At 58.1% G+C, this 25,978-nt stretch overlaps 2 protein-coding genes across 2 annotated transcripts; both read right to left on the bottom strand.

The window, feature by feature from the left end:
- Nucleotides 1–824: 824 nt before the first annotated feature.
- Nucleotides 825–3,666, bottom strand: RPS5 (ribosomal protein S5). The gene is made up of 6 exons (XM_039500675.1): nt 3,511–3,666; nt 2,698–2,803; nt 2,161–2,370; nt 1,874–2,002; nt 1,607–1,705; nt 825–933 (listed from the first exon to the last, which is right to left on the bottom strand). Exons 2-6 carry the CDS (start codon nt 2,800–2,802, stop codon nt 865–867), a joined length of 612 nt encoding a protein of 203 aa, XP_039356609.1. The 5' UTR covers nt 2,803; nt 3,511–3,666; the 3' UTR covers nt 825–864.
- A 6,009-nt stretch (nt 3,667–9,675) lies between these two features.
- CCDC105 (coiled-coil domain containing 105) lies at nt 9,676–21,793 on the bottom strand. Its single transcript, XM_039500609.1, has 8 exons — nt 21,623–21,793; nt 20,538–21,099; nt 19,032–19,136; nt 17,832–18,030; nt 17,261–17,427; nt 11,992–12,087; nt 10,525–10,638; nt 9,676–9,924 (listed from the first exon to the last, which is right to left on the bottom strand). Exons 2-8 carry the CDS (start codon nt 21,090–21,092, stop codon nt 9,724–9,726), a joined length of 1,437 nt encoding a protein of 478 aa, XP_039356543.1. The 5' UTR covers nt 21,093–21,099; nt 21,623–21,793; the 3' UTR covers nt 9,676–9,723.
- Between the last annotated feature and the right edge of the window lie 4,185 nt (nt 21,794–25,978).

The following is a 25,978-nucleotide window of genomic DNA, read 5'->3' on the forward strand; positions in this document are numbered from 1 at the left end:
CCCCCACCCCCATGGCCTATGGCCAATTAGCCATTCTCCTCCAGCCCAATCACCCTGGGCCTGCTCCCTGCTCTGTGACATGCCCTACATGGCACCCCCCAGCTCCTGGGAACAGAGATCAACAGGCCAGGCAGAGGAGTCCTGCTGGACCCCTGGGAGCTAGGGCTGCCCCCATTGCAGAGGGCAGTGACTCCATTTCAAGAGGAGGCCCCGCTCTTCATGCTCCCCCAGCTTTTCTTGAGCAGGGTGAGGAGCAAGGCAGGGCCCTACAGCCAGCTCCCAGCCCATCCATGCCTTATGGACCCCCAGGAGTAGTTATTAGGGGACACATGGGGCAAAGCCAGGCCTGCAAGCAGCGGCTCCCCCAAGATGGGCAGTAGAGCCTGCTCCACCTCACTGTGATCTCTGCAGTGGTAAGCAGCCCCACCCCCACCCACCCACAGCTGGAGCCAGTTGCAGCCCTCCACCAAGCCCTCTCCAGGGAGACCTACTGCCACCCACCCCTCTCCATGCAAGAGAGGGCAACAGAGCAAGGCACAGGAGAGGGCAGGAGGTGCTCATGGAAGTGGGAGGGATAGCTCAGTGGTTTGAGTATTGGCCTGCTAAACCCAGGGTTGAGAGTTCAATCCTTGAGGGGGCCATTTAGGGAACTGGGGTAAAAATCTGTCTAGGGGATCAGTCCTGCTTTGAGCAGGGGGTTGGGATAGATGAGCTCCTGAGGTCCCTTCCAACTCTGGTATTCTATGATAAGGGCAGCACCAAGCAGGGCTCACTCCCTCCCCCTGCAGGTTGGGCCCAGCAGCTCAGAGAGGACACACTGGGGAGTGAATGGAATCAGAGTTTATTGGGGTGGTTCCTGCAGCTTTAACGGTTCGACTTGGCCACACGCTCCAGCTCGTCCTTCTTCTTGATGGCATAGGAGTTGGAGGAGCCCTGGGAGGGGGAAAGAGGGTGAGATTTCCCCCCACGGTGGAGCCCCCCCCACAGCCTAAGAGCCAGCTCAGCACCCCCTAGGGCACAGGGGCACCCTCCAGTGGTGACAGCACTTCACCGCAGAGGGGACAGCTGTAGGGCAGGGCTCAGTCAAAGGCTCATGCCAATTGCCAGGGGCAGGCCAGGCCATTGGAGGCCCTGGGGCAGGAGCAGTCCTGCAGCCCTTCACTGCTAGAGACACACATGGACTCAAAGCCAAGGAGCAGCTGGAGAATCTCCCCTCCATCAGGTGTAGTTATCCGCATAGCCCCCAGGGGGCAGTCACGCCCCAGCAGTGACCCAGGCTGGCGACGCACCAGAGGGGTAGCAACTATGTGGCACAGAAGCCCTTTGACACCAGTCTGTCAACACGAGTGGCTGCATTGGTGGGACCATTCCGGTGCACAGCCAGCCCCTGGCCTTCATCGCTTAGAGCAGGAAGGAGGGGCTGAGCTGGGGGAGCCACGTGCAAGGCATCGGACTCCTGACAGCATGAAGCTGGGCAGGGTGCTGTCTGGGAGCCCAGCACTTGCCTGCCCAATCAGAGCAGAGGACAAGGGTATCTCCCAGCGCGATGGGCCAGGCGCAGGCAGGTGTGCGGGGGGGGAAGAGGAGCCCTGCCCCCACCCCTCACCTTGGCAGCATTGATGAGTTCGTCAGCCAGGCACTCAGCGATGGTTTTGATGTTGCGGAAGGCGGCCTCGCGGGCTCCGGTGCACAGCAGCCAGATGGCCTGGGGGGGCAGAGAGGGGTTACCAGGTGCCCAGAGCCAGTAGGCAGCAGTGCCCAGCCCACATGCACTGTGGAGTAGGCACTAGGCACAGCTGCATGGGGAGGGGAAGTCACGCTCAGGGATGGAGGAGCACGCTGTACACACATGTATGGCCAGGGAGGGGCGTACCTGGTTGACGCGGCGCAGCGGGGACACATCCACGGCCTGTCTCCGGACTGTGCCGGCACGGCCAATGCGGGTCGAGTCCTCCCTGGGGCCGCTGTTGATGATGGCGTTCACCAGGACCTGCAGGGGGTTCTGCACAGAGAGTCACATGGACAGGTCAGCCAGGGCATAGATCCCACGTAACCCAACCCCCAACCCCAGATCACATGCACAGAGCCCAGCGCCCAAACCCTCCCTCCCACACACCTGCCTGGGCAGGACAGCCAGCACCCCCGCCCCCGGCAGCCCACCTCCCCGGTGAGCAGGTGGATGATCTCGAAGGCGTGCTTCACGATGCGCACAGTCATGAGCTTCTTGCCATTGTTGCGGCCATGCATCATCATGGAGTTGGTGAGGCGCTCCACGATGGGGCACTGGGCCTTGCGGAAGCGCTTGGCCGCATAGCGCCCGGCACTGTGGGGCAGGTACTTGGCGTACTTCTCCTTCACTGCAATGTAGTCCTGGGCCAAGGAGAGAGACTAGTTCAGCGGGGGGCCAAGGAGGGGGAGACACCCCCCACACCCCATGCTGACAAGGGCAGCCAGTCTGAGAGCAAGGGGGTGGCAGACCCAATGAGCTGTGAGGAGAGGTGAAGGACTTAGGTTTCCCCACCCCCCAAGGTATCCCTCCCCCCTGACAGGGTGCGAGTGTAAGCTGGGAACCCAGGCATCCTGACTCAGTCCCTGCAGCCCCACCCGCTGCATACAGAGAGCATGAAGGGTTTGCGTTTTGGGGGGGGGGGGGAAGAGCCCCAAGCATCCTGGCCCACCCACTCAGGCTCCCCAGACCTGCAGGGAGATGTCATTGATCTGGACATCATCCGTGCTCCATTTCCCAAACAGCTTGATGTCAGGGGTCTCGGCCACAGCAGGTGCCGTCTCCCACTCGGTCATTCTGGGGAGGGGAGAAGGGAGGGTCAGGCAATGCATAACCCCCATGTCCCACACTCAACCCTCCCACATATGGGGTACCCCAATTCCATGCCCATCCCTATAGGGCAGAACCCTCCAAACCACACAGTCAGAGCAACCCCTGCACCTCACCAGCAGCCCCCCTCAATGTCCCCACCAAGGAGAGCACCCCACAGTGGTGTGCAATCCCTGCTGGCCCCCATGGGACAGCCCCCCCAGTCCAACACACAGCCCCACTGGGGTAGGAGAGCTGCCCAAAATGATGCCTCTGGAGGAATCTCCAGGGTAGCTGCTGTGGGGAGCGCACAGCCTGGAGGGGGGGCACCAGCCACCCAGGGGGCCTGCGCAGGATATTTCCAGTAAGACCTACCGGCTCCCCTCCACCATGGGGCACGTCAGTTCCCCCCCCCCCCAGCACCGGGCAGGGGGACGGGGCCGGCGGGGGCCGCTCGGCTCACTGCGCCCCTGGGTGGAAATTGGGGGGGGGAGGGTGTCTGCACGGCAGGAACAGGATCAGGCCACATGGGGAGGGGGCTGCACCAGGAAACATCCCCAGGGGTTCCAGACTCCCCATCGCCCCACGTGCGGGCCCCTCGCGCCCCCGGGGTTCCAGACTCCCCATCGCCCCACGCGCGGGACCCCGGCCCCCCTCAGCGTTCCGTTCTATCCCATCCCCCACTCGGCACTCACATGGCGGTAGCTCTGGCGGCGTCCAGCCCAGGAAAGAGAACTCTACACGGGGTCTCCCAGGCTCTTATAATCTAGAGGGCCAAGAAGAGCTTCCGGTGGCGAACTGCGCGTGCGCTAAACTGCGTCCAGGGGTGGCACGCAAACGCGACAAGGGGTTCCGAAGCCTCGCTTCCGCCCAGGGCTTTGCCCGCTAATCTGTCGTGCGCGTGCGTAGGCATGCCCCCATTTCTACGTCTGGAGATGGTGTTCACGCATGCGCACTGCTGGAAGCGTCGTCCTGCATGGGCCCCTCCCTGACTGTTGCGCGCGCCGCTCACCCCGTCGTTTCAAAAATGGCCGCTCGGACGAGCTCATGCGCAGCATGTATCATGTCCCGCCACCACTTCTCTTGCGCGTGCGTACTGAGGAAGCACGAAGCCCAGAGCCCGCGGCAGTCCGATTTGCCAGGCTGCGCTGTTACCGCGCTTGTGCATTGGCAGCTGCGAAACGAACAACGCCATGTCTAGTGAGGGCACAGCTGCCCTATGTACCCTCTCCTTGGGTATTAGTGGGAAAGCAGCTCCAGGGCTCGTTCCTGAGCTCAGGCTTATGCCTCCCCCGGAGACTGAGGCTGGGAGCCCACCGGAGACTGGGGACCTCCTCACACCGAGACTAGGTGCTGTGGGTCCCTCTGGGGACAGGGGCTGGGGTCTCTCCCAGAGACAGCATATAAAGCTCCATGTGCTGCAGTGGGGTGGAGAGAAAGGCTTTGCAAGGGAGCAGGGGTGTGAACACAGGCTGACCAAGAGCAGCAAGCTGGGCTGTTACGCATGTGTAAGACACCTGGGTGGTCTAGGGCAGAGTCAGTCTCAGGCCATCACTACCTCAGCTGCAGCACACCTTTCCAGCTGCAGATCTCAGCACTTTACATGGGAGGGGCAAGATTGTTATCCCGCTTTTACATATGGGGGAAACTGATGCACAAAGAGGATGAGACTTGCCCATGGTCACCTAGCAGGCCAGAGATGGATAGAACCCAGGTGTCCTGAGGTGTGGTGGCTCATCAGCCCAGGCCCAGGAGGTGCAGCCTAACCAAGAATTCCCCAAAGCCACAAAATACATTTTGTACACATACATATTTAAGGACAGTGACTCTTGTCTATATTACTCCTGGGGGAATTCTGCACCACTGCATGGGTGCAGAATTCATCTTGTCCGCAGATTTCTTTGCTCCCCCACAGAAAAATGGGGAAGCAAAAAAATATGCGGGGACACATTCCCCACGCTCAGAGCAACAAGTAGAAGCGTAAATCACAGTGGTGGGGTGGGGGCTGGGTATGTGAGCATGCATGGGGGGACTCTGTCCCTCTCGCTCACCTGGCCTGGATGGGTAGGGCTTCAGGTTGTTTGGAGGTAGGCATGAGGCAGGTTCTGTTCTCTGAGGCAGTTAATTGTTCCCATGCTTAGTCAATTCCCCTAGGTGCACAAAACACATGTAAAAGTTTTAAGGCTCTTTTACATTGCCAGAGTGGTGGAAAGGAGCCTTATTGTAAATAACAATGAGAGAATCCTCAGCTAGGAAGATCTATGTTCTGTCCCACTTTTTTCCTGTGCCAGAATGGCAAAATGGGGTTAATTACAGGTCAGGATCTATTTTACTTACTCATTTAAAAAAAAAAGACTTTGAGGGCAAATAAAACATTTATCAAGCAGTCTATAATGTTTCAGGACAATCAGAACCAAGCACTTCCCAAAGTAGCCAGCCAGAATTATAAACTGGAATGTAGGGTATTGGTTCCCTAGTATTTGTAATTTAACTTTCACATGTTTAGGAAATGCTGAATAGTTATTGTGACTTTTTTCTGTATTGTAGTTTAAATAAATTAAGATAATTGAAACTGGTTTGATTATATTGCATTATTTTGACATACAAAATATGCAGCATTTTTAATTTTTGGCACAGAATTCCCCCAGAAGTAGTATATACAATAAGATAACACAAGGCCACAAGAAGTGCTTGTGATTTAATTGAAATCTGTCCCAACTCCCTCTTGCCAGTAGTGAAATGCAACACCCAACCAACGGAGCTGGGGATGAGGGGTTTGGGCTGTGGGAGGGGCTCAGGGCTGGGCCAGAGGGTTGGGGTGAGGGCTGCGGGGTGGGGCCAGGAATGAGGGGTTCAGGGTGTGGGAGGGGGCTCTGGGCTGGGGGTACAGGCTCTGGGGTGGGGCCAGGGATGAGGGGTTTGGGGTTCAGGAAGGGGCTTCAGGTTTGGGGGGGCTCAGGGCTGGGGAAGGGGATTGGGGTGCAGGGTTGCGGCATGAGCTTACCTCGGGCGGCTCCTGGTCAATGGTGCAGCAGAGGTGCTAAGGCAGGCTTCCTACCTGTCCTGGCACCATGGACTGCAGTGCGCCCCAGAAGCAGCCAGCAGCAGGTCCAGCTCCTAGGTGGAGGTATGAAAGCAGCTCCACGCAGCTGTCACCTGCAGGCACCGCCCCCCCCCCCCCCAGGTGTGGAGCCAGTGCTTAGGGCAGGGGCAGTGCACGGAGCCCTGTGGCCCCCCCACCTAGGAGCCAGACCTGCTGCTGGCCACTGCTGGGACGCAGCATGGTGTCAGAACAGGAAGGCACTAGCCTGCCGTAGCCAGGCAGTACCGCTGATGGGACTTTTAACGGTCCGGTCGGCAGTGCTGACCAGAGCCACTGCGACCCAGTGCCTTACATTCCGCAACCCAGTACTGGGTCGCAACCCACAGTTTGACAACCACTGCCCTGGAAGGTGATTGGTGCATCACCTCACACAAAAGTCATGAGCCGCCGGTGGTCCTTACTCCCATGCCAGAGCTGTATCCGCTGGGCTGCACTGCCTTCCAAACACAGGGAAGGGAACGCTCTCTGGTCGTGATGTCATTTGGACACCAGTGTAGCTATACCAGTGAACCCTCCTGGAGGAGATGCAGCTTAGACTGGCAGAGAGGGCGCCTGCCGGTACAGTTTATACCAGTTGCCCAGGCAAAATAATCTCTACAAGGAGAAGGACGGGCATAGCTGGTGCTGAACTAAGGGTATGTCTACACTACGAAATTAGGTTGATTTTATAGAAGTCGATTTTTAGAAATCGATTTTATACTGTTGATTGCGTATGTCCCCACTAAGCGCATTAAGTCAGCGGAGTGCATCCTCACTACCGTGGCTAGCATTGATTTACGGAGTGGTGCACTGTGGGTAGCTATCCCACAGTTCCCGCAGTCTCCGCCACCCATTGGAATTATGGGTTAAGCTTCCAATGCCTGATGGGGCAAAAATATTGTCGCGGGTGGTTTTGGGTACATGTCATCAGTTGCCCCTCCCTCTGTGAAAGCAATGGCAGACAATCGTTTTGTGCCTTTTTTCTTGGGTTACCCGTGCAGACGCCATACTACGGCAAGCATGGTGCCCACTCAGCTCACGTCACCGCTGCTGTTGTGGACAAGTCTACTGTGGAGGCTGCTGTGATCCAAGTAGCCAATGCATTCTTTCTTTATTAATTTAAAAAAAAAAGAGATAACGGATAATGATAACGGTGGGGTGGGGGAGGAGAGAAGGACAAGGCCACATTGCTTATTGTAGCCACACTAAAAATCAAACTGTTTGAATGACAGCCTTCTGTTGCTTGGGCCATCCTCTGCAGTGGAGTGGCTGGGTGCCCAGAGCTTCCTTCCCCGCCCCCCCCCCCATGTGGCATCTGGGAGAGGAGGCTATGGAACATGGGGAGGAGGGCAGGCGGTTATACAGTGGATGCAGCGGGGGTCTGTGCTCTTGTTGGCTTTCCTGCAGCTCCAACAGAAGCTTCGTCATGTCCATTTGCTCCCCCATTAGCCTCAGCATCGTGTATCGTGTCCTGCCTCCACTCTTCGCACTCACTTAATTCTTTCCTGGCCTCTGGCACTGATTGCCTCCATGCATTAAGCTGTGCCCTATCAGTGCGGGAGGGCTGCATGAGCTCGGCAAACATGTCATCGCAAGTGCGTTTTTTTCGCCTTCTAATCTGCGATAACCTGAGGGATGGAGATGATAGGGGGAGCATAAAAACATTCTATGCTCTGTGATTCTGGGGGGACTGCATGGCCATCTCTGCTGCTGAGTGCTGCTGAGTTCACCACGCGGACCAAACAGGAAATGAAACTTAAAAGTTCCCGGGGCTTTTCCTGTGTACCTGGCTAGTGCATCGGAGTTCAAAGTGCTGTCCAGAGCATTCACAATGGAGCACTTTGGGCAGGGCCGGCTCCAGACCCCAGTGCGCCAAGCGCACGCTTGGGGCGGCATTTTTGCCGGGAAGGCGGCAGGTGGCTCCGGCAGACCTTCCACAGTCATGCCTGCGGGAGGTCCACCGGAGCCGCGGGACCGGCGACCGCCAGCGCGCCCCCCGCGGCGTGCCGCCGTGCTTGGGGCGGCCAAATTCCTAGAGCCGCCCCTGACTCTGGGATAGCTCCTGGAGGCCAATACTGTCAATACCCCAAATTCGACCCAGCAAGGTCGATTTTAGCGCTACTCCCCTTGTCAGGAAGAACAGAAGTTGATTTTAAGAGCTCTTTAGATCGACGGAATGGGACTGGTTGTGTGGACGTGGTCATTTTTAAATCAACCTAATGCAGCTAAATTCAACCCAACCCCATAATGTAGACAAGGGCTAGGGCTAGTGGGGCGTTGAGATGCCAGGCAACAAGCCTAAGCCGGCAGAACGCCTTGGTCTGGAAACTCTTTGGGGTTCTGCCTAGCGTGGCAGGGCCCCCCAGTTAGCAGGGAGCTGCCCATGCATGTGCGTTGGTGATGGCCTCACTAGGAGCCCTGCAGAGCCGGCCCAGCTCTGCGGGAGGGAGCCACCATCCAGCCTGGCTCACATGTCAACCACATGGTGAAAGGGTCAAGACCAGTCGCCGGGGGCAGGTAGCGCGGGCCAGGAGCGTCCTTGCTGGGCCCCTGGGTGTTTGGCCAGCCCCTTGGCTGAGGGACGTCAAGGTGGCTGTGCCGATGTGTCCGGAGCTATGGAGGGAGGAGTGGGCTTGACTCCCCAGAGCCTGACAGGGGGCTTGCTGGTGTCCTCCCCACCCCACCTTGCCCAGCCTCTCCCATGCCCCCCTTAATTCCAATCTCACCAAGCCTGCCCCCAGCCTGGCTCTCCCAGTGCCCCCCAACTCTCATTCCACCCAGCTTCCCCTGTCCCCCGCCAACCCTCGCCCCCTCCACCCTCTCCAGTCCTCCTGCCCCTTTCAGTCCCCACCCTGCCTGGCTTCCTCCTTTGCCCCCTAACTTCCATCCCACCCAGTCTTCCCAGCAGTCCATGCCACCCAACCCCCACCTCACCGAGACTTCTCATTGTCCCAACCTTCACCCCACACAGCCTCCATAGTGCCCCCTGGCCTCCCCAACCCCCACTATACCTAGCTTTTCCAGTGCCTCCCAAGTCCCAACCCACCTGGCCTCCCCCATCCCCTATTCCCTCCCAGATCCCTTTCCCACCCAGCCTCCCCTCTGCTCCCCAACCCTCACCCCCTGGCCTCCATGTGACAAAGTGGGAATTTTCTGTAATATTTTCTCCGATGCTAATGCATGCCTCAGTTTCCCCCAGTACTTTGAAGTGCTACCCAGTGGGTGCAGGAAGGTTAATCCTGCTCCTGGGGCAGCACAGGAGAGATGTGGCGGGGGGAGTGTCACCTTGCTGCCTGTCTTGTTAGAGGACTGGCTGAAACTGACCAGAATCAATGGAGGATCCGGAAAGCCAACGGGAGCCCCTAGCACTGAACAGCTGACACCCACCAGCGCACTGGGCCCTGCAGAGCGGGCAGGTCTCTGCCCAGGGGTCTGGCTCAGCTGGACTCACTGGGCAGAGCTCAGAGCATGAAGCAGCAAGGCTGGAGCCCAGGGGCTCACTCCAGGAGGTGGTGAGGCCAAGTGGCCTCCCCTTGCAGAAGAGTGGGACCCCTTGGGCGGGGGGGGGGTCTGGCCCACTGAAGAAGTGGATCCTCCAAGGGACTGTTTAAAGCTGGGGGTTAGCACCAATCCTGTGGCTCTGTGACACCTCCCCCACCCCACTCGTCTTCCCCGATGCCCCTGGTCCCCCCATCCCCACTTCCCCTGGCCTCCTCAACCTGCCCCACTCCAGGCCCCGCATTCCCCTCTCCCTGGTGGAGTAACACTCTTGGGCAGGTCAAAGGTCTCTGGGATTTTATTCTCATACTCTGGCTATGGGGGCCCCCTAGGAGCAGAGTAGCTGGCAGGCCTCCGCCAGGCTGCTACGGGGGTGCATGCGGCGGCGGCGCAGGCGCTGTACGCTGGCATCCACGTGGAAGCCCGTCTCCTTGTCACGGATGGAGGCGCGCAGGTGCCGCTGGGTGGCCTGCATCTGCTGCACATTGGCTGCTGCCTTCTGCATGGAGCGCTCCAGCTGCACGCTGCCCTGGGGGAGGGACAGGCAGACAGGGAACACCGTCACCTCCCAGCAGCCAGGTGAGGTACCCCGGCCTAGCTACACCTCACCCCTAGCAGCCAGGCGAAGCCACCCCTCCTCCAGCAACACCGTCACCCCCCTGTGGCAGGGTGAGGTACCCCTGCCAAGCAACGCTGTCACCCCTACAGCCATCGCAGCCAGGCAAGGTACCCCCACTCAGCAACACCATCACCCCCCTATGGCTGGGGAAGGTATCTCTGCCAACCAATGCTGTCACTCCTACAGCCATTGCAGCCAGGCAAGGTATCCCTACTCAGCAACACCATCATCCCCTACAGCAGGGCAAGATATCCCCATCCAGTAACCCCATATAGCTGGGCAAGGTACCCTCAACTAGCAACACCATCACTCCTGAAAGCCCCTTCAGCTGTGCAAGGTTCCCTTGCCCAGAAAGACCATCACCCCTATAGCCATCCCAGCAATGCAAGGTACCCCCATCCGGCAACACCATCACCACTCTACAGCCATCACAACTGGGCAAAGTACCCCCAGATGGGCAACACCCTACTCCCTACAGCCATACCAGTGGGTGCGACCCCTGGAACTTACCTGGGTGAGGATCTGGGCCTCAGGCAGTTGGGTGCCCACATGGCGCTGGTACACCCGCACCAGGGGCCTGGTCAGCTTCTCCCGTGCCTCCAGGTACTGGCTGGACTCAGGGCCCTAGAACAATGTAGCAGGGGTCAGAGCAGGTCAGCCTCCCCTGGAGGAGCCCCCTCCACCCCCAGCTGGTCCCTTCTTCCCCTGCCTATCCCCCGGCTGCCCCCAGCCCATCTCCCCTTCCCCTGCCCATCCCCCGGGTGCCCCCAGCTGGCCCCTTCTGTCCTGCCCGCCCCCCCAGCAAAGTGTCACTCCCTGCCTGCCCCCAGCTGGTCCCCCCTTCCCCGGAAAGGATAAGGCCTTTGTCTGTAGCCATATTGCAAGTTCTAAAGCCTAAGGCCTTCCTTTGCACCCAGATTAAAAGAGCCGTAGCCATTAGTTGAGAAGCAGGAAGTCACATCCTCACATTCCATCTAAATTACATTAAAATAATGTAATATCAGGCTGTTAAGAAGGAGACCCATCCTAATGGCACCCACTATCACCAGATAAAGAAACAGATCTTAAGGTGGTTAAAGAAAATTTAGTTTGACAGCATCCTGTCTGTCAAGAAATCACTTATCAACAGTTGTGGTTGTGAAATCCTCATTTCTGTATTGTTTTGTCATTATGGTCCCCACTTCCCTGTTGTTTGTCTGTATGATCTCTGTCTGGTTCTTTGTTTCTGTCTGTTACATAATTAATTTTGCTAAGTGTAAATTACTTAAGGTGGTGGGGTAGGATTGGTTACAATTGTTACAATATGTCAGCACTGGTTAGTAAAATGATTGGTTAAAGTACAGCTAAGCAGGCCTCAAGTTTCACTGTATAAACTGGGGTCCAAAAGGAAGTTCTTTGGGAACCAACTCCAGGACACAGCCCCAAGAACAGAGCTGCCAGACCTCAACACTCCCTGCCAATGCCACCGTGCAGAACCTGTAGTTCCCCCAGATGACCTGATCCTGATGGGCCATCAAGAAAAGTTCATCTTGTTGGGAGTGGTGAGCATTGTATGTGTAGTGGTTGCATTCTGGTTTGTGGTGATTGTTAATAAATAGAGGTTACGTAGGATATTACTGTGTAGGGCTCTTTCACTACCCTTCAAAGAGCCCGTAAACCCTTCAAAAAATTAAGCCCTGAGTCCACAGGGAAAGGATGTTTGCCTGGAGCCCACAGGAGGGGTAAAGTTAGGTGCCTTTTTCTTGGAGCCCTAGGAACTGGGAAAGGGTCGGGGTGCCTAAATAAAGAGGGTTAAGCCTTGAGCCCTAGGAACTGGGTAAAGGTGGGTGCCCTAGAGTGTGTGAGTAACAGAGAATTTTAGCAGGTAACACCCCTGCCCACCTCCCAGCAGTGTCACTCCCCGCCTGCCCCCCAGCTGGTCCCTGCCTGCCTTCCCAGCAGAGGGTCATCCCCCCAACCCCCTCCACCCCCACTCACCATGGTCATGCCCTGGGTGATGTCCAGCTCCCCGTGGAAGCGCTGGCAGCGGTTCAGGGTGCTGCGCATGCCCCCCAAAGCCATGTAGAGACGCTCCTGGCCGGGGAGGGAACACAGGATGAGGTGTGGGGGGCACGCTGGGTCCCCGCAGGGATGGGTCACCCCACTCCTCAACCCCCAGGTTTGGGGACCACACCAGAGATCTTCCCCCTTGGCCTGTAGGTGGGGCCTGAGTGCCCCCCCTCCCCCAGTGGCCTCCCAGTGTGGGTGGGGCATAATCAGTCCTTCAGTGTGCCATCCCCTGCCCCAGCAGTGTGGATCTGGGCCTGTGGGTCTGATATAGGGATGGGGGCATGAGGGCAGGGTGGGGCAGGGGCTGTGGGGCTGGTATAGAGCTGTCAATGGGGATGCGGGGGGAGTGGGGCTGGGGCTGTGGGGCTGGTATCGCGGTGGGGGGATGGGGAAGTGTGGGTCAGGGGCTATGGGTCTGGTATAGAGCTGGGAGGATGAGGGGAGTCTGAGGCAGGGGCTGGTAGAGCTGGGGATATGGGGCAAGTGTGGGGTGGGGGCAGTGGGTCTGGTATAGAGCTGGGGGATCGGGAAGTGTGGGGCAGGGGCTATGGGTCTGGTATAGAGATGGGAGGATCAGGGAAGCCTGAAACAGAGGCTGTGGGTCTGGTATAGAGCTGGGGGGATGTGGGCGGACATGGAGCAGGCGCTGTGGGTCGGGTATGGGGACAGGGTGAGCAGGGGCACGGGCTGTAGGGCTGGTATAGAGCTGGGGGGATGGGGGGACATGTGGCAGGGGCTGTGGGTCGGGGATGGGGATGGGGTAAGAAGGGGCGGGGCTGTGGGTCTGGTATAGAGCTGGGGAGATGGGGGAGTATGGGGCAGGGGCTGTGGGTCTGGTATAGAGCTGGGGGGGGTGGGGACATGGGCGCCGACTTATATGGGCTCCTGGGGCTTTAGCCCCAGGAATATTTACAGTCAGGGGCTCTGCTCCACCAATAGTTGGAGCTAGGTTTCGCCCCTTTTAAATCCCAGCTGCGGCCGGGAGTCAGAGGGCTCTGGGCTGCCTGCAAGCGCGGGGAGCCCAGAGCCTTTTAAATCCCAGCCGCGGCCGGGAGTCAGAGGGCTCTGGGCTGCCTGCAAGTGCGGGGAGCCCAGAGCCTTTTAAATCCCAGCCGGCGCCGGGAGTCAGAGGGCTCTGGGCTGCCTGCAAGCGCGGGGAGCCCAGAGCCTTTTAAATCCCAGCCGCGGCCGGGAGTCAGAGGGCTCTGGTCTCCCTGCAAGCGTGGGGAGCCCAGCGCCCTTTAAATCCCAGCCGCGGCCGGGAGTCAGAGGGCTCTGGGCTGCCCGCAAGCGCGGGGAGCCCAGCGCCCTTTAAATCTCAGCCGTGGCCGGGAGTCAGAGGGCTCTGCACTGCCCCAGCGTTAGGGAGCCCAGAGCCCTTTGAATCCCAGCCGGGGAGGCGGCTGGGATTTAAAGGGCTCAGGGCTCCCCGCAGCTGCCAGCAGCCCAGAGCCCTTTGAATCCCAGCCCCTGGCCGCTGATTGCCCCCTCCCCAGACCCTTGCCCCAACTGCCCCCCAGGACGCCCACCCCCTATCTAAGCACCACTGGTCCTTGTCCCCCGATTACCCCCTCCCGAGACCCCTGCCCCTAACTGCCCCTTGGGACCGCCGCCCCTATCTAAGCCTCCCTTCTCGTTGTCCCCACCGGCCCCCGCCGGAGCCCCCACCCAGCTTCCCCAGAACCCCTCTACCTGTCCCCTGATAAACCTCCTGGACTCCCATGCCTATCCAATTGCTGCCTGTCCCCTGACTGCCCTCCGAACCTCTGCCCCATCCAACCCCCTGCTCCTTGTCCCTTGACTGCCCCCCGGAACTCCCTACCCCTTCTCCAACCCCCAAACCGCTTACTGTGCCACTCAGACCAGCGTGTCTGGCTCCGTGCAGCTCCAGACAGTTGCTGCCATGCTCCCCCATGGAGCCCACAGCCCTCTCCCACCCCCAGCTCCTGCCTTCCAGATTTGAACACCTCAAAATTCAGGTGTGCTCAAGCTCGGTTTGGGCAGCTTTTACTTCATTTCTCCCAAATCAGTTTCCCCTGCAAGGTGCCAACTGAAGGTGTTGGAGAACAGAGAGATCGGGTGGCCTCCTAATGCCTGGAAAAGAGACAAAGGCCGGAAGAGGGAGTGTCAGTGCCTGTGCGGACTTCTGGGAAGTGCACGGTGTGGAAGGGGATGCTGTGATGCTTTGGAACAACTCCATACAAAGCCAGTCAGGACTCTGGGGGAGCCTCCTCTCTCGGAGCAGACTGTTTCCAGGGCAAGAAGCTTACACCTTCCTGGGTCTGACCTCGGAGCATTCAGCATGCCCTTCCACATCATGCACTTTCCACAGCGAGTCTGCCCAGGCTGGTCCTGGGGCAACCAGAGGTCCCTGCACCCCAACTCCGCAGTCAGATGTGACTCTCAGCCAGACTGTAAAACAGAAGGTTTATTAGATGACGGGAACACAGTTTAAACAGAGCTTGTAGGTACAGAAAACAGAACCCCTCTGTCAGGTCCATCTTGGGGGGTGGGGAGCCCAGAACCAAGTTCTGGGTCTCTCCCCATTTCCCCAGCCAGCTCCAAACTGACACTCCCTCCTCTGGCCTCTGTGTCTCTTCCGGACAAGGAGGCCACCTGATCTTTGTCCCCAACACCTTCAGTTGGCATCTTGCAGGGGAAACTGAGGCACCCATACAGTATTCAGAGAAAATATTAAGGAATTCCCACTTCATCACAACAGGTGCAACAAAATATAATACTGTATATTGAAGTAGGCAAGTGCTGCTTCTGACTTTCCACTTTTAATTGACCCTTGTAATCTTGTGGCACTGACGCGTTGTAGCTTCATTTTATATCGGCTTACAGGGCAGGAGCGGGGGGGCACCACCTTTTTGGGCCCCACCAAAAATTATACAAACCTGCCGCCTATGGATGGGGAGTGTGGGGCAGGGGCTGTGGGTCTGGTATAGAGCTGGGTTCATGGTGCTAGCATGGGGTATGGGCTGTGGGGCTGATATAGGGATGCGGGGAATGTGGGGCAGGGGCTCCCCCAGCCAGGCTGAAAGCCCCACTGGTTTAGGGGCTCCGGGCGATTTATGGGGCAGGTATGAGGAAGTGGGAATTTTCTGTTATAGTTTTATGATGTCTGCGTGTGCCTCAGTGTCTCCTCACTTGCGCAGGGCTCCTGGGGGCAGGGGCGGGGCTGGACCTTTGGCTCTCCGGACAGGTCAGTCTGAATGAGGCCTGGCTGAACTGGCCCAGGCCGACCCCGGCTCAGTGGCGAACGCACCTGGACAGGGGAAGGCCAATTGCCCAGCCATGCACCTAGTGCCCAGCCCCCCGCTCTGTGCAGGGAGGCTGGGCACAGACTGGGCTCTCCAGCAGAGAACAGGGCTGGAGCTCAGGGGCTCTGTCTAGGAAGCAGGCCTGCCAATGGGGTGGGGGTGGAGGCAAAGGGGGCAATTTCCCAGGGGCCTGGGCATTTGAAAAGGGCTCCTAGGCATGCACAGTGTTGCCGGCCCAAAAAAGGCCTGAGGCAGCAAACAGTGGTTCGTTGCCCGGTGTGCGTCGCACTAATTATCACACCAGGGTGGAGAATGCAGAAAAAGTTTATTTGAGCTCAAGTAAGGTGCCAGGGAGGTATTTACAACCTCAAATCCTGCACACACAGATACAAGCTGTGTGTCCCTTCTTATACATGATTTCAACAAGGCATTCTCATTACCCCCCATTGCCCACTCACCCCCCTTCTCCCTTCTAGTCCCCTCCCATATAATAGGCACTTTGTATAGTTAACAATTACATCAAACAGATTAAATCATTCTTGACAGCAAACAATTCATCTTGTAACTTTTCAAGGCTGTTACCTTGGTTTACTTCTGAATTTATTACCTTGTCTCCCCTTTTCCTAAACTAAACACAAGTAGGGCCCCTATTTACTATCTTCTGCTGTCCGTGTTCCACTGATAAGGAGCAGTTACACATTCCATTCTAAATGCTGACTTAGGAATTCAACTAGAGTTTAACATAAAGGGACTCTTAGACCAGCATAAAATAACTTTGGTCCATTCAGGCCTGGTACTGAAAAGCTTCATTAACACTGTGTTTTTCTACCCTCCTGAGTTATCTAGGGATATGCCTAATGGCACCAACAACAGCATGGTACGGGCGCGAAGGCAGGGGTGGGGTGATGGGTTCCATGGGGGCTGGGGCAGGGGCAGGAGGAGAGGTGAGGTTCTTTGGGGGGCATCATGGAAGGGGACAGGGGCTGGGGTTATGGGTTCCGTGGGGGGGGAAGCATGTGAGTGGCAGGGAGAGAGGTTCCGAGGGGGACAGAGGGCAGGGGAGCGGTTCTGTGGGGAACAGGAGCAGGGGAGGGGTTCCGTGGGGGCAGCATGTGGGAAGGGATATGGGTTCTGTGGGGGGCAGCGTGTGAGGGGCAGGGGGAAGGGTTCTGTGGAGGGCAGCGTGTGGGAGGACGAGGATAGGGGAGGGGTTCCATCGGGGACAGCTTGGGGGGCAGGGGATGGTTGGGGTTCTGTGGGAGTCAGCGTGCAGCATGAGGGAGAGGGGTTCCATGGGGGCAGCGTGCAGGGGACAGGGAGAGGGTTGGGGTTGCATGGGGGCAGTGTGTGGGGGCAGGGGCAGGGGTTCTGGGGGCAGCATGCAGGGGACAGGGGAGGGGTGGAGTTCCATGGGAGGCAGTGTGGGGTGGCAGGGGTTGGGGGGGCAACGTAGGGGGCCCTGCATGCGGGGACCAGGGCTGGTGTTCCATGGGGGCAATGTGCGAGGGGCAGGAGGACAGGTTCCGAGATGGGCAGTGTGCAGGGGGCAGGGGGAGGTATTTTGTGGGGGGCGCAGGGGAGGGGTGGGGTTCTGTGGGGGGCACGGAGCAGGGGTTCCATAGGGGACTGTGCGGGGGCAGGAGGAGGGGTGAGGTTCTGTGAGGTGCAATGTGCAGGGGACAGAGGCAGGGGAATGGGTTCTGTGGGAGGCAGCATGCGGGAGGGGGCAGGGAAAGTGTTCCATGGGGGTCAGTGTGCGGGCGGGGGCAAAGGCAGGGGGAGGGCAGTGTGCATGGGGGTGAGGAAAGGGTGGGGTTACGTAGGGGGTAGCATGCTGGGGGGCAGGGTTCCCTGGGGCACAGTGTGCAGGGGGCAGGGGTTCCATGGGGGGCAGTGTGTGGGGGGGCAGGGAGCATGCCTCCCCCCTGTACCTTGAGCGCCAGAGTCTCGTCCATCTTGCGCTGCAGGCTGCCATCTAAGGCCGCTTGGGCCTGGTGGCGCGAGGCCGTGGCCTGGGCTGTGGCTGCCTTGAGCGTGGCCAGCACCTCCTTGGAGCGCAGGGTCAGGCACCGTGCCTCCTCAATGGCCGCCGCGCACTCTGGGGGGACATGGGGTCAGAACTGCCTCAGTGAGGCTAGGCTTAGAAGTGGGGTGCAATCGGGGCACTCATGGGCTGAGGGGGGCTGAGCAGAGTGGGGGTCCCTGGGGGAACAGGGGATGAGGGGGCTCTTGGGGGGCTGAGTGGGGGGGCTGAGTGGGGTGGGGGTCCCTTATGCATGGGTTGAGGGGGGCTGAGTGAAAAGTGGTCTCCGGGGATACACGGGGTCTCCGGAGGGTCTGCAGGAGGGGTCCCTGGAATAAGGTGGGGGCCAGGCCATACCTGGCATGTAGGGACCGACGGGGCTGGGCTCATGAGTGGGGGCTAATGGTGGTACACAGGGGCTGAGGGGGGCTCTGGGAGGGCTGTGGGGGGTCCCTGGGGTGGGGTGGGCCAGGCCATACCTGGTGTGTAGGGCCCGACAGGGCTGGGCTCCGGGGTGGGGTTCCTCACTACGAAGGGGGACGAGGGCCGGCTCAGGCTGAGCCAGGACTCGCGCTCGGCCTCCAGCAGCACCATGCGCAGCGGCTGCCCCAGCAGCTCCAGCACCTGTCCTCGCTCCTGGCACAGCATGCTCAGGGTGTGCTGGCACTTGCCCAGCGCCTGGCATGGGGGACATGGGTCAGTGTGCTCCCCACACCCTCAAACCCTGACACCCGCCCAGCGCCTGGCACAGGAAACACAGGTCAGTGTGCCCCCCACACCTGCCCAGTTCCTGCCAGTGCGCCAGTGTGAGTGCCCAGCTCAGAGACAGCTGTGGGCAGAGGGACCAATCTCTGCAGTGCCTCTCTCTGCACGAGACTGCAGAGGGCCCAGCAGGGCAAGGAACCTGGGCAGGGCGGGGTGGAAGGAGCGACATGGGGCAATCCCTGGGATGGAGCAGGCTCCGGGGGCGAGGCAGCCTGACCGCAGGGCAGGCTGGCAAGCACGGCGAGGGACAGAGCAGGGGACTCAAGACAGGCCAGCAGGGGATGGCCCGAGGGGGCGCAGGTTGGGCTGAGCTGCTCCCTTTGGGATGGGATTTGGTGGGGGGTGCCAGGGCAGCCCAGTGAGAGGGGCAAATGGGGAGACACCAGCAGGGATCTGGCACATGAGGTGCCCAGAGGAGGGGCCGGCGCCCAGGCTACGATGGGAAGACGCCCCAGTGGGTAGCATGGGCAGGGTAGACAGCCCCAGCCTGTCATTACGGGGTTCCCAGGCTGTGGCCCAGAGGGGGATGGGCTCCCTGCCAGCCACCAGGGAGATGACAGTACTCCTGGCTCTGACATGGTAGGCTAAGGGCTGCTGGCGTCCTGCTGAGAAGGGTCCCCGGCTCCAGCACCTGGCCCAGTGCCCCAGGGGGTCCAGAGTGGGACATTGGACTGTGGGTTGCTGGGCTTTTCGGTGCCCGGGATGAAGTGCTGAGTACACCGTGGAGCCCAAGCCCCTGTCAACAGGGGACCCAGCAGAAGGAGCTGGTAGCCCAGCCCCAAGGGGGCATGCTGGCAGGGATGGCAACCCCCCAACACACCTGCCCACCCACTGCCAGATCGACCAGGCAGTGCCCAGCACCTGCCCAGGCATCTAGTTGCTGTCTAGGCCTTTAGCCCTCGCCCCAGCCCCACCTTCAGGTGCGCCTCCGACATGTCCATGTCTCCCTCCAGCTCCACCTTCAGCCTCTGCAGCTCCTTGCGTTCCCACCGCAGCAGTGCGTCAACTTGGTCTGGGGCCTGCGCCGCGGGGGGATGAGCAGAGACGGGGGCAGAGTGAACGCTTAGCCCCCAGCAATGCCAGCCATTGCAGGCTTGGTGCTGGCTGCACTGGGGGGATCTGGGCTGGGAGCGGGGCTGGGTGTGTGTGGTGGGGATATGGGGCGGGGGGGGATAGGTGTGGGGGTACCACCTGCTCTGTGGGGGGGGGGGTCCACGGGTGGCCGTGCTTGGGGGTGTGTGAGTGTGAGGAATATGGGGCATGGAGAGGATGGTAAACATCAGGGGACTCTCATCTGCTCAGTGGGGACTGTGCTGGGGGAGGATGTGGGGTGCATGGGAGGGATATGGGGTCCATGGGTCTCTCACCTGCTCTGTGCGGGGGCATTGTCGGTGCCCGTGACAGGTTGTGATGGGGGGTGATGGGGCATAGGGAGTGGATAAATAGTGTGTGGTGAAATATGGGGGACTTCTCACTAGTTTGGTGGGGATTGGTCCTGGTGCCTGGCCATGCTGGGAGGTGGTGGGGCACAGTGGGGATATGCAACATGGGGTATCTGGGGCACAGGGGGCGGGGGGCTTTCACTGGCACGGTGTGGAGCTGATGCCTGCACGTAGCCCTGTGGGTATGATATGGGGCACAGAGGGCTCTCATCTGCTCAGTGTGGGGCGGGGGGCAGCCAGTGCCAGCACCTGCCCATACTGGTGGATTGGCACCGCTTGGGGGAATACCGGGTGTATTGGGGATATGGGCCATGGGGGGATGTCACCTGCTGGTGCCTGTGTCTGGGGGCACTGGGGGGCCATGGAGTGCTGGGGCTATGGGGCACGGGAGGGATACAGGGCAGGATATGGAGTGTGGGGGGAATGGGGAGTGGTGAGATATGAGGTGGGGGCTGTCACCTGGTCAGTGGGGGTAGGGGTGTCAATTCCGGCATCTGGCCATGCTGGGGGGTGATGGGCACAGGGGGCGCAATATTGGGTGTGGGTGGATCTGGGATCTGGGAGAGCTCTCACCTGCTTGGTAGAGATGAGGTGCCCACATCTGGATAGAGCGTGGATAAGGGGTGCGGAGAATATGGGGCACAGGGGATATGGAGCATATGGGGATACAAGTTATTGGAGCTCCCACCTGCCTGATGGGGGGCTGGTGCCCATGCCTGGGTGTGCTGGGGGGTTATGGGATATGGGAGATACAGGGTGCAAGGGGATAGAGGGCACAGGGGAAATGGGGTGCGGGGTATATAGGGTGGGGGCTCTCACCTGCTCGGCTGGGGACTGGTGCCCACACCTGACCATGCTGGGGGGATATGGGACATGGGGGATACAGGGCATGAGGGGATAGAGGGCACAGGGGATATGGGACATGGAGGGATAGACAGGGAAATGATGTGCGGGGGGATACGAGGCGTGGGCTCTCACCTGCTCAGCTGGGGGCCGGTGCCCGCGCACCAGGGCACTCTGATGGTTGGTGAGCAGCGCGGTGCGAACCTTGGCCAGGGCAGCATCGAGGCGCTGGCGTGCCAGGTTGAGGCGCTTGGCCTGCTCATTGAGCTCGGTGAGCGCCTGGCGCAGCCGGCTGACCACCAGGCGCACAGCGCTGGCATAGCGGGCAGCCAGCCCGTTGCTCTGGCTGGCGCAGTGGTCCCGGAAGCAGGGCAGGGGCAGCTGGCTCACCCATGGTGGGGGCTTCATCTTGCTCTTCCACAGTGTGATGCCCGGCCCCTCGGGCGGCTTCTCCAGTGTCTCACCAGCCTCCGTCACGTCCAGTTTGAAGCGCCAGCCCTGAAGCCGTGTGCGGCGCTCGTAGGGTGTCTCCTGAGGCTCACCTGGGGGGTGCGGTGGGCGCCACTGTGCCAGCGCCTCCCGCCAGCAGCGCCCCCGCAGCTGGTGTGCTGCCCTCACCGTGGCCTTGGCCTCATTGCGCCAGGCCTCCGGGCCTGCCCGGCCCCGCAGCAGCTCAGTGGGGGGCCCCATGGCCGAGCTGGTGGGAAAAGATGGGTCAGCACCTCCTGGCTTGAGGGACCCGCTCTGACATGGATAGCCAGGGTCCTGAGCCCCGCCCCTCATCCCCTTCAAGGTGCCTGCCGGCCTGGGACCACCCAACTCAGGGTTACTCCAGCCCCACGGTGTGTGAATGGGTCTGACACAGGGAAGGGGATACTGGGCTGCCTAGGCCTATGGGTCAGATCCAGGTGCCAGGGAGAGATGGGGGGATAGGGGGCAGGCTACCTGGTGGGTCAGATCTGGGGGCAGGGAGGGGTGGGTGGAATAGGGGACTGGCTGGCCCCTGGGTCAGACCTTGGGGGCAGGGAGGGGCCAGGGACTAGGGGTCTGGCTGCTCCATGGTCAGAGCAGGGAGAGGTGGGGGCTAGGGGGCTGGCTGTCCCGTGGATCAGAGCTAGGGGTAGGAATGGGCAGGGGGCTGGAGGGTTGGCGGTCCTGTGGTCAGGGCAGGGAGAGGCAGGGGGCTAGGGGGCTGGCTGCCCCATGGTGGCTTTGCCTGCCTGTGAGGAGCTTTCCTGCCTGATGTGGGATCAGGCTGAACCCGGCTCCCTGTGCCCCACGGGTGGATGCCCCAGTGCCGGCGGTGCTGCCAGATCCCGGGGGCTCCTCCAGGGCACCCACCTCCCTCCTCGCCTGCACCGCCTATCGGAGTCTGTGCCTCGCTGTGGAGATGGTTGCCACGGCAGCGGGCACTCGCCTCACAATGCCCCTGTTCCATGCGGTTGTATGGGGGGGGATCCCATCTCACATGGCCTGGAGGGAAAAGGAGGTGCCATGGGGGGATCAAACCCTCTGAGCCAGCGGGGAGCAGATAGATAGGATTTTGCCCCTGGCACTGGGCCCGATCCTCGTGGGGGAGCTGCGGGGCTGGGCAGTGTCTCTCCAGGGCAAGGGATTGGAGTGACAACATAGTGTGGGTAAGGGTCACACTACTGCTTCCAGCGGGGGGAGAGCTCCCGTGCACACAGTGCACAAGCAAGGACAGCCTGGGCTACCCTCCCTAGTGCCCCTAAACCTCATCCCTGAAGGGCATCAAGGATTGACTGTGAACGGGCCAACCAGTTGGCATGGTGGCCAGGCACCAGCAAGGACATATGCAATGAAGTATCTACATGTGAACATTGCAGAACTAACAGACCAACACAACACCTCTACCAGCCAGGCCTTAGAAGAGATTGGCTGCAGATTTATGCAGATTCAGAGGACCTGCTTGGCATGGACTATTTTTCCAGGTATATAGAAATAATGTACTTGAAAGTCACATCAGGTTACAGTGTTATGGAGAAACTGAACTATGCTTTTGCTCAGTTTGGTGAGCAAAAGCAGACAACTGAGCACAATTCACTGCAGCAGAATTCAAGTAATTCCAAATAAAATAGGATTTTGATCACATTACTAGCAGCCCAGATCAGTGGAGAGGCTGAGAGAAATGTACAGACAGCCAAGAAAATCCGATAGCAGGAAGATCCATTCCTTGCTCTCCTGAGCCACAGATCAACACCAACAGCAGCTGCTGGATGCAGTCCAGCACAACTCCTGATGGGAAGACAACTCAAGTTCTTTTCCAAAGTCAGGACAGTAGTTCTATCTCAAAAGTGGCCAGAGATTAAGAGAGCAGCCAAATCGGATAAAAAGAACATAAGAACATAAGAATGGCCGTACCGGGTCAGACCAAAGGTCCATCTAGCCCAGTATCTGTCTACCGACAGTGGCCAATGCCAGGTGCCCCAGAGGGAGTGAACCTAACAGGCAATGATCAAGTGATCTCTCTCCTGCCATCCATCTCCATCCTTTGACGAACAGAGGCTAGGGACACCATTCCTTACCCATCCTGGCTAATAGCCATTTATGGACTTAGCCACCATGAATTTATCCAGTCTCCTTTTAAACATTGTTATAGTCCTAGCCTTCACAACCTCCTCAGGTAAGGAGTTCCACAAGTTAACTGTGCACTGCGTGAAGAAGAACTTCTTTTTATTTGTTTTAAACCTTCTGCCTATTAATTTCATTTGGTGACCCCTAGTTCTTGTATTATGGGAATAAGTAAATAACTTTTCCTTATCCACTTTCTCAACATCACTCATGATTTTATATACCTCTATCATATCCCCCCTTAGTCTTAGGCTAAAGAGTTTTTGAACACTTTTACAGCAGACATCACTCAGTTAGAGAACTGCCAGGTCTGGACTGTGTTGGTGTCAAACAGGATGGAGAACTCCAGTTTCATAAAGAGAAAGAATCCAATGCCCAGATCGTATGTGATCGAGACAGACAGAGTGAGTTCAACAGGAACCATCAACATCTTCAGTGTATACCTCAGAAAGAACAATTGGCAGAACAAACTCTACACACTAGAAGAGAGAAACTCAAGGCTTCCAGACTGATCACAGCCAGTCATTGCCACCAATGGACAAGCAAATGACCAAGCTGTTATGTGTTTGGGATGTGTAATTAGAAAGCCAATACGATTCAGACATACTTAACTGACTAATCACTACTGAACTTCAAAGACAATGTGATAGTGTCAATAGTGTATGGTAGGAATGTAAAATGTAAAGACGGAGATGTATTGGAATGGTAAAATGTATTACACTTCTCAGCCACTAGGTGTCGCTGTGTGCAACATACCTTTTTTACGCTCACCTCAGCCACACCTGGTAGACCATTAAAGGATCTTATGGCGGACACATCTCTGGTGTGTCTCTCTGAGCCCTGGTCTACACTATGAGTATAGGTCAAATTTAGCAGCGTTAGATCTATTTAACCCTGCATCTGTCCACACGACGAAGCCATTTTTGTCGACTTAAAGGACTCTTAAAATTGATTTTGGTAGTCCTACCTGAAGAGAGGATTAGCGCTGAAATCGACCTTGCTGGGTCGACTTTGGGGGTAGTGTGGATGCAATTTGACGGTATCCAGGAGCTATCCCAGAGTGCTCCATTGTGACCGCTCTGGACAGCACTCTTAACTCCAATGCACTGGCCAGGTAGACAGGAAAAGCCCTGGGAACTTTTGAATTTCATTTCCTGTTTGCCCAGCGTCGCGAGCTGATCAGCACAGGTGACCATGCAGAGCTCATCAGCAGAGGTGACCATGCAGTCCCAGAATCGCAAAAGAGCTCCAGCATGGACCATATGGGAGGTACTGAATCTGATCACTATATGAGGAGATGAATCCCTGCTATCAGAACTCCGTTCCAAAAGATGAAATGCCACAATATTTGAAAATATCTCCAAGGGCATGAAGGACAGAGGCTATAACAGGGACCCGCAGCAGGGCCGCGTGAAACTTAAGGAGCCCAGGCAAGCGCAAAAAAACAGAAAGGCAAATGGCCGCTCCAGATCAGAGCCCCAGACAGGTCACTTCTATGATGAGCTGCATGCAATTCTAGGGGGGCCCCTACAACTACCCCCCCTCCCCGTGCATGGACTCCGTCAATGGACTCTCATGCAACAAGGATGCGGATTTAGGGGATGAGGAAGAGGAGGATGTTGAAGTTAGCGCACAGCAAGGAAGCAGAAAAAACGTTTTCCCTGACAGCCAGGAACTGTTTATCAGCCTGCATCCACTACCCTCCCAACCCACCCAAGGCAGGCTCCACTGTATATGGTTTAAAAGCAAGCGTGTTTAATGATTAATTTGCCCTGAAGACTTGGGATGCATTCGCGCCAGTACAGCTACTGGAAAAGTCTGTTAACATGTCTGGGGATGGAGTGGAAATCCTCCAGGGACATCTCCATGAAGCTCTCCTGGATGTACTCCCAAAGCCTTTGCAAAAGGTTTCTGGGGAGGGCAGCCTTATTCCGTCCGCCATGGAAGGACACTTTACCACGCCAGGCCAGTAGCACGTAGTTTGGAATAATTGCATAACAAAGCATGGCAGCGTATGGTCCCGGTGTTTGCTGGCATTCAAGCAACGTCCATTCTTTATCTCTCTGTGTTATCCTCAGGAGAGTGATATCGTTCATGGTCACCTGGTTGAAATAGGGGAATTTTATTAAGGGGACATTCAGAGGTGGCCGTTCCTGCTGGGCTGTTTGCCTGTGGCTAAACAGAAATCATCCCTGCTGTTAGCCACGCGGTGGGGGGAGGGGTGAAGCTATCATCCCAGAGAATAGGGTGGGGTGGAGGGCGTTAGTTGGGTTTGTGCTGCACATTAACCTGAAAACCACAGACCCTCCTTTTAAATTGCCAACCCATTTTAAATGGCCAACCCAACGGGTGCTTGGTATGGGACATGAGGGCGCTGCTGTTTGAAACCATTCCAACATGGAATTCCAACTGGCAGGCCCTCAATATAAGAGTCAAAATGCAACCTTGTAAAGAAAGCACACGTGCTATCTAATGTTAACAGCTTGGTTCACCATGGAAGAGTGTACCCATTGTTCTCTAAAATGTGTCTTTTTAAATACCACTCTCCCTTTTTTTCCCTCCCACAGCTGCAAATGTTTCAACGCTCGTTCTATTGTCTCCATCCCAGAGGCTCGTGAAGATTAGAAGGCGAAAAAACGCACTTGCGATGACATGTTCTCTGAGCTCATGCAGTCCTCCCACACTGAAAGAGCCCAGCAGAATGCGTGGAGGCAGACAATGTCAGAGTGCAGGAAAGCACAAAATGAACACAAGGACAGGAGGGACGAGCGAGAGGAGATGTGATGTCAGTGTGATGAAAAGAGGCATGAAGCAATGCTCAGGCTACTTGAGGATCAAACTCATATTCTCTGGCGTATTGTTGAGCAGGACAGGCAGCAGGAGGAACACAGACCACTGCTGCAGCCCCTCTGTGACCAACCGCCCTCCTCCCCAAGTTCCATAGCCTCCTCACCCAGACGCCCAAGAACGCAGTGGGGGGACCT

This window comes from Mauremys reevesii, linkage group 15 (assembly GCF_016161935.1).
Source record: "Mauremys reevesii isolate NIE-2019 linkage group 15, ASM1616193v1, whole genome shotgun sequence".
Taxonomy (NCBI): Eukaryota; Metazoa; Chordata; order Testudines; family Geoemydidae; genus Mauremys; species Mauremys reevesii.

What these genes read in the sequence shown, in the direction of transcription:
- CCDC105 (XM_039500609.1), bottom strand. Translation starts at nt 21,092, where the DNA reads ATGGGGCCCCCCACTGAGCTGCTGCGGGGCCGGGCAGGCCCGGAGGCC. An exon ending in TGTCGGGCCCTACACACCAG is followed by an intron (nt 17,428 to 17,831) that starts GTATGGCCTGGC and finishes ATGTCCCCCCAG; the next exon opens with AGTGCGCGGCGGCCATTGAG. An exon ending in AGGCCCAGATCCTCACCCAG is followed by an intron (nt 9,925 to 10,524) that starts GTAAGTTCCAGG and finishes TCCCTCCCCCAG; the next exon opens with GGCAGCGTGCAGCTGGAGCG.
- RPS5 (XM_039500675.1), bottom strand. Translation starts at nt 2,802, where the DNA reads ATGACCGAGTGGGAGACGGCACCTGCTGTGGCCGAGACCCCTGACATC. An exon ending in TCAATGACATCTCCCTGCAG is followed by an intron (nt 2,371 to 2,697) that starts GTCTGGGGAGCC and finishes TCCTTGGCCCAG; the next exon opens with GACTACATTGCAGTGAAGGA. An exon ending in AACTCATCAATGCTGCCAAG is followed by an intron (nt 934 to 1,606) that starts GTGAGGGGTGGG and finishes TCCCCCTCCCAG; the next exon opens with GGCTCCTCCAACTCCTATGC.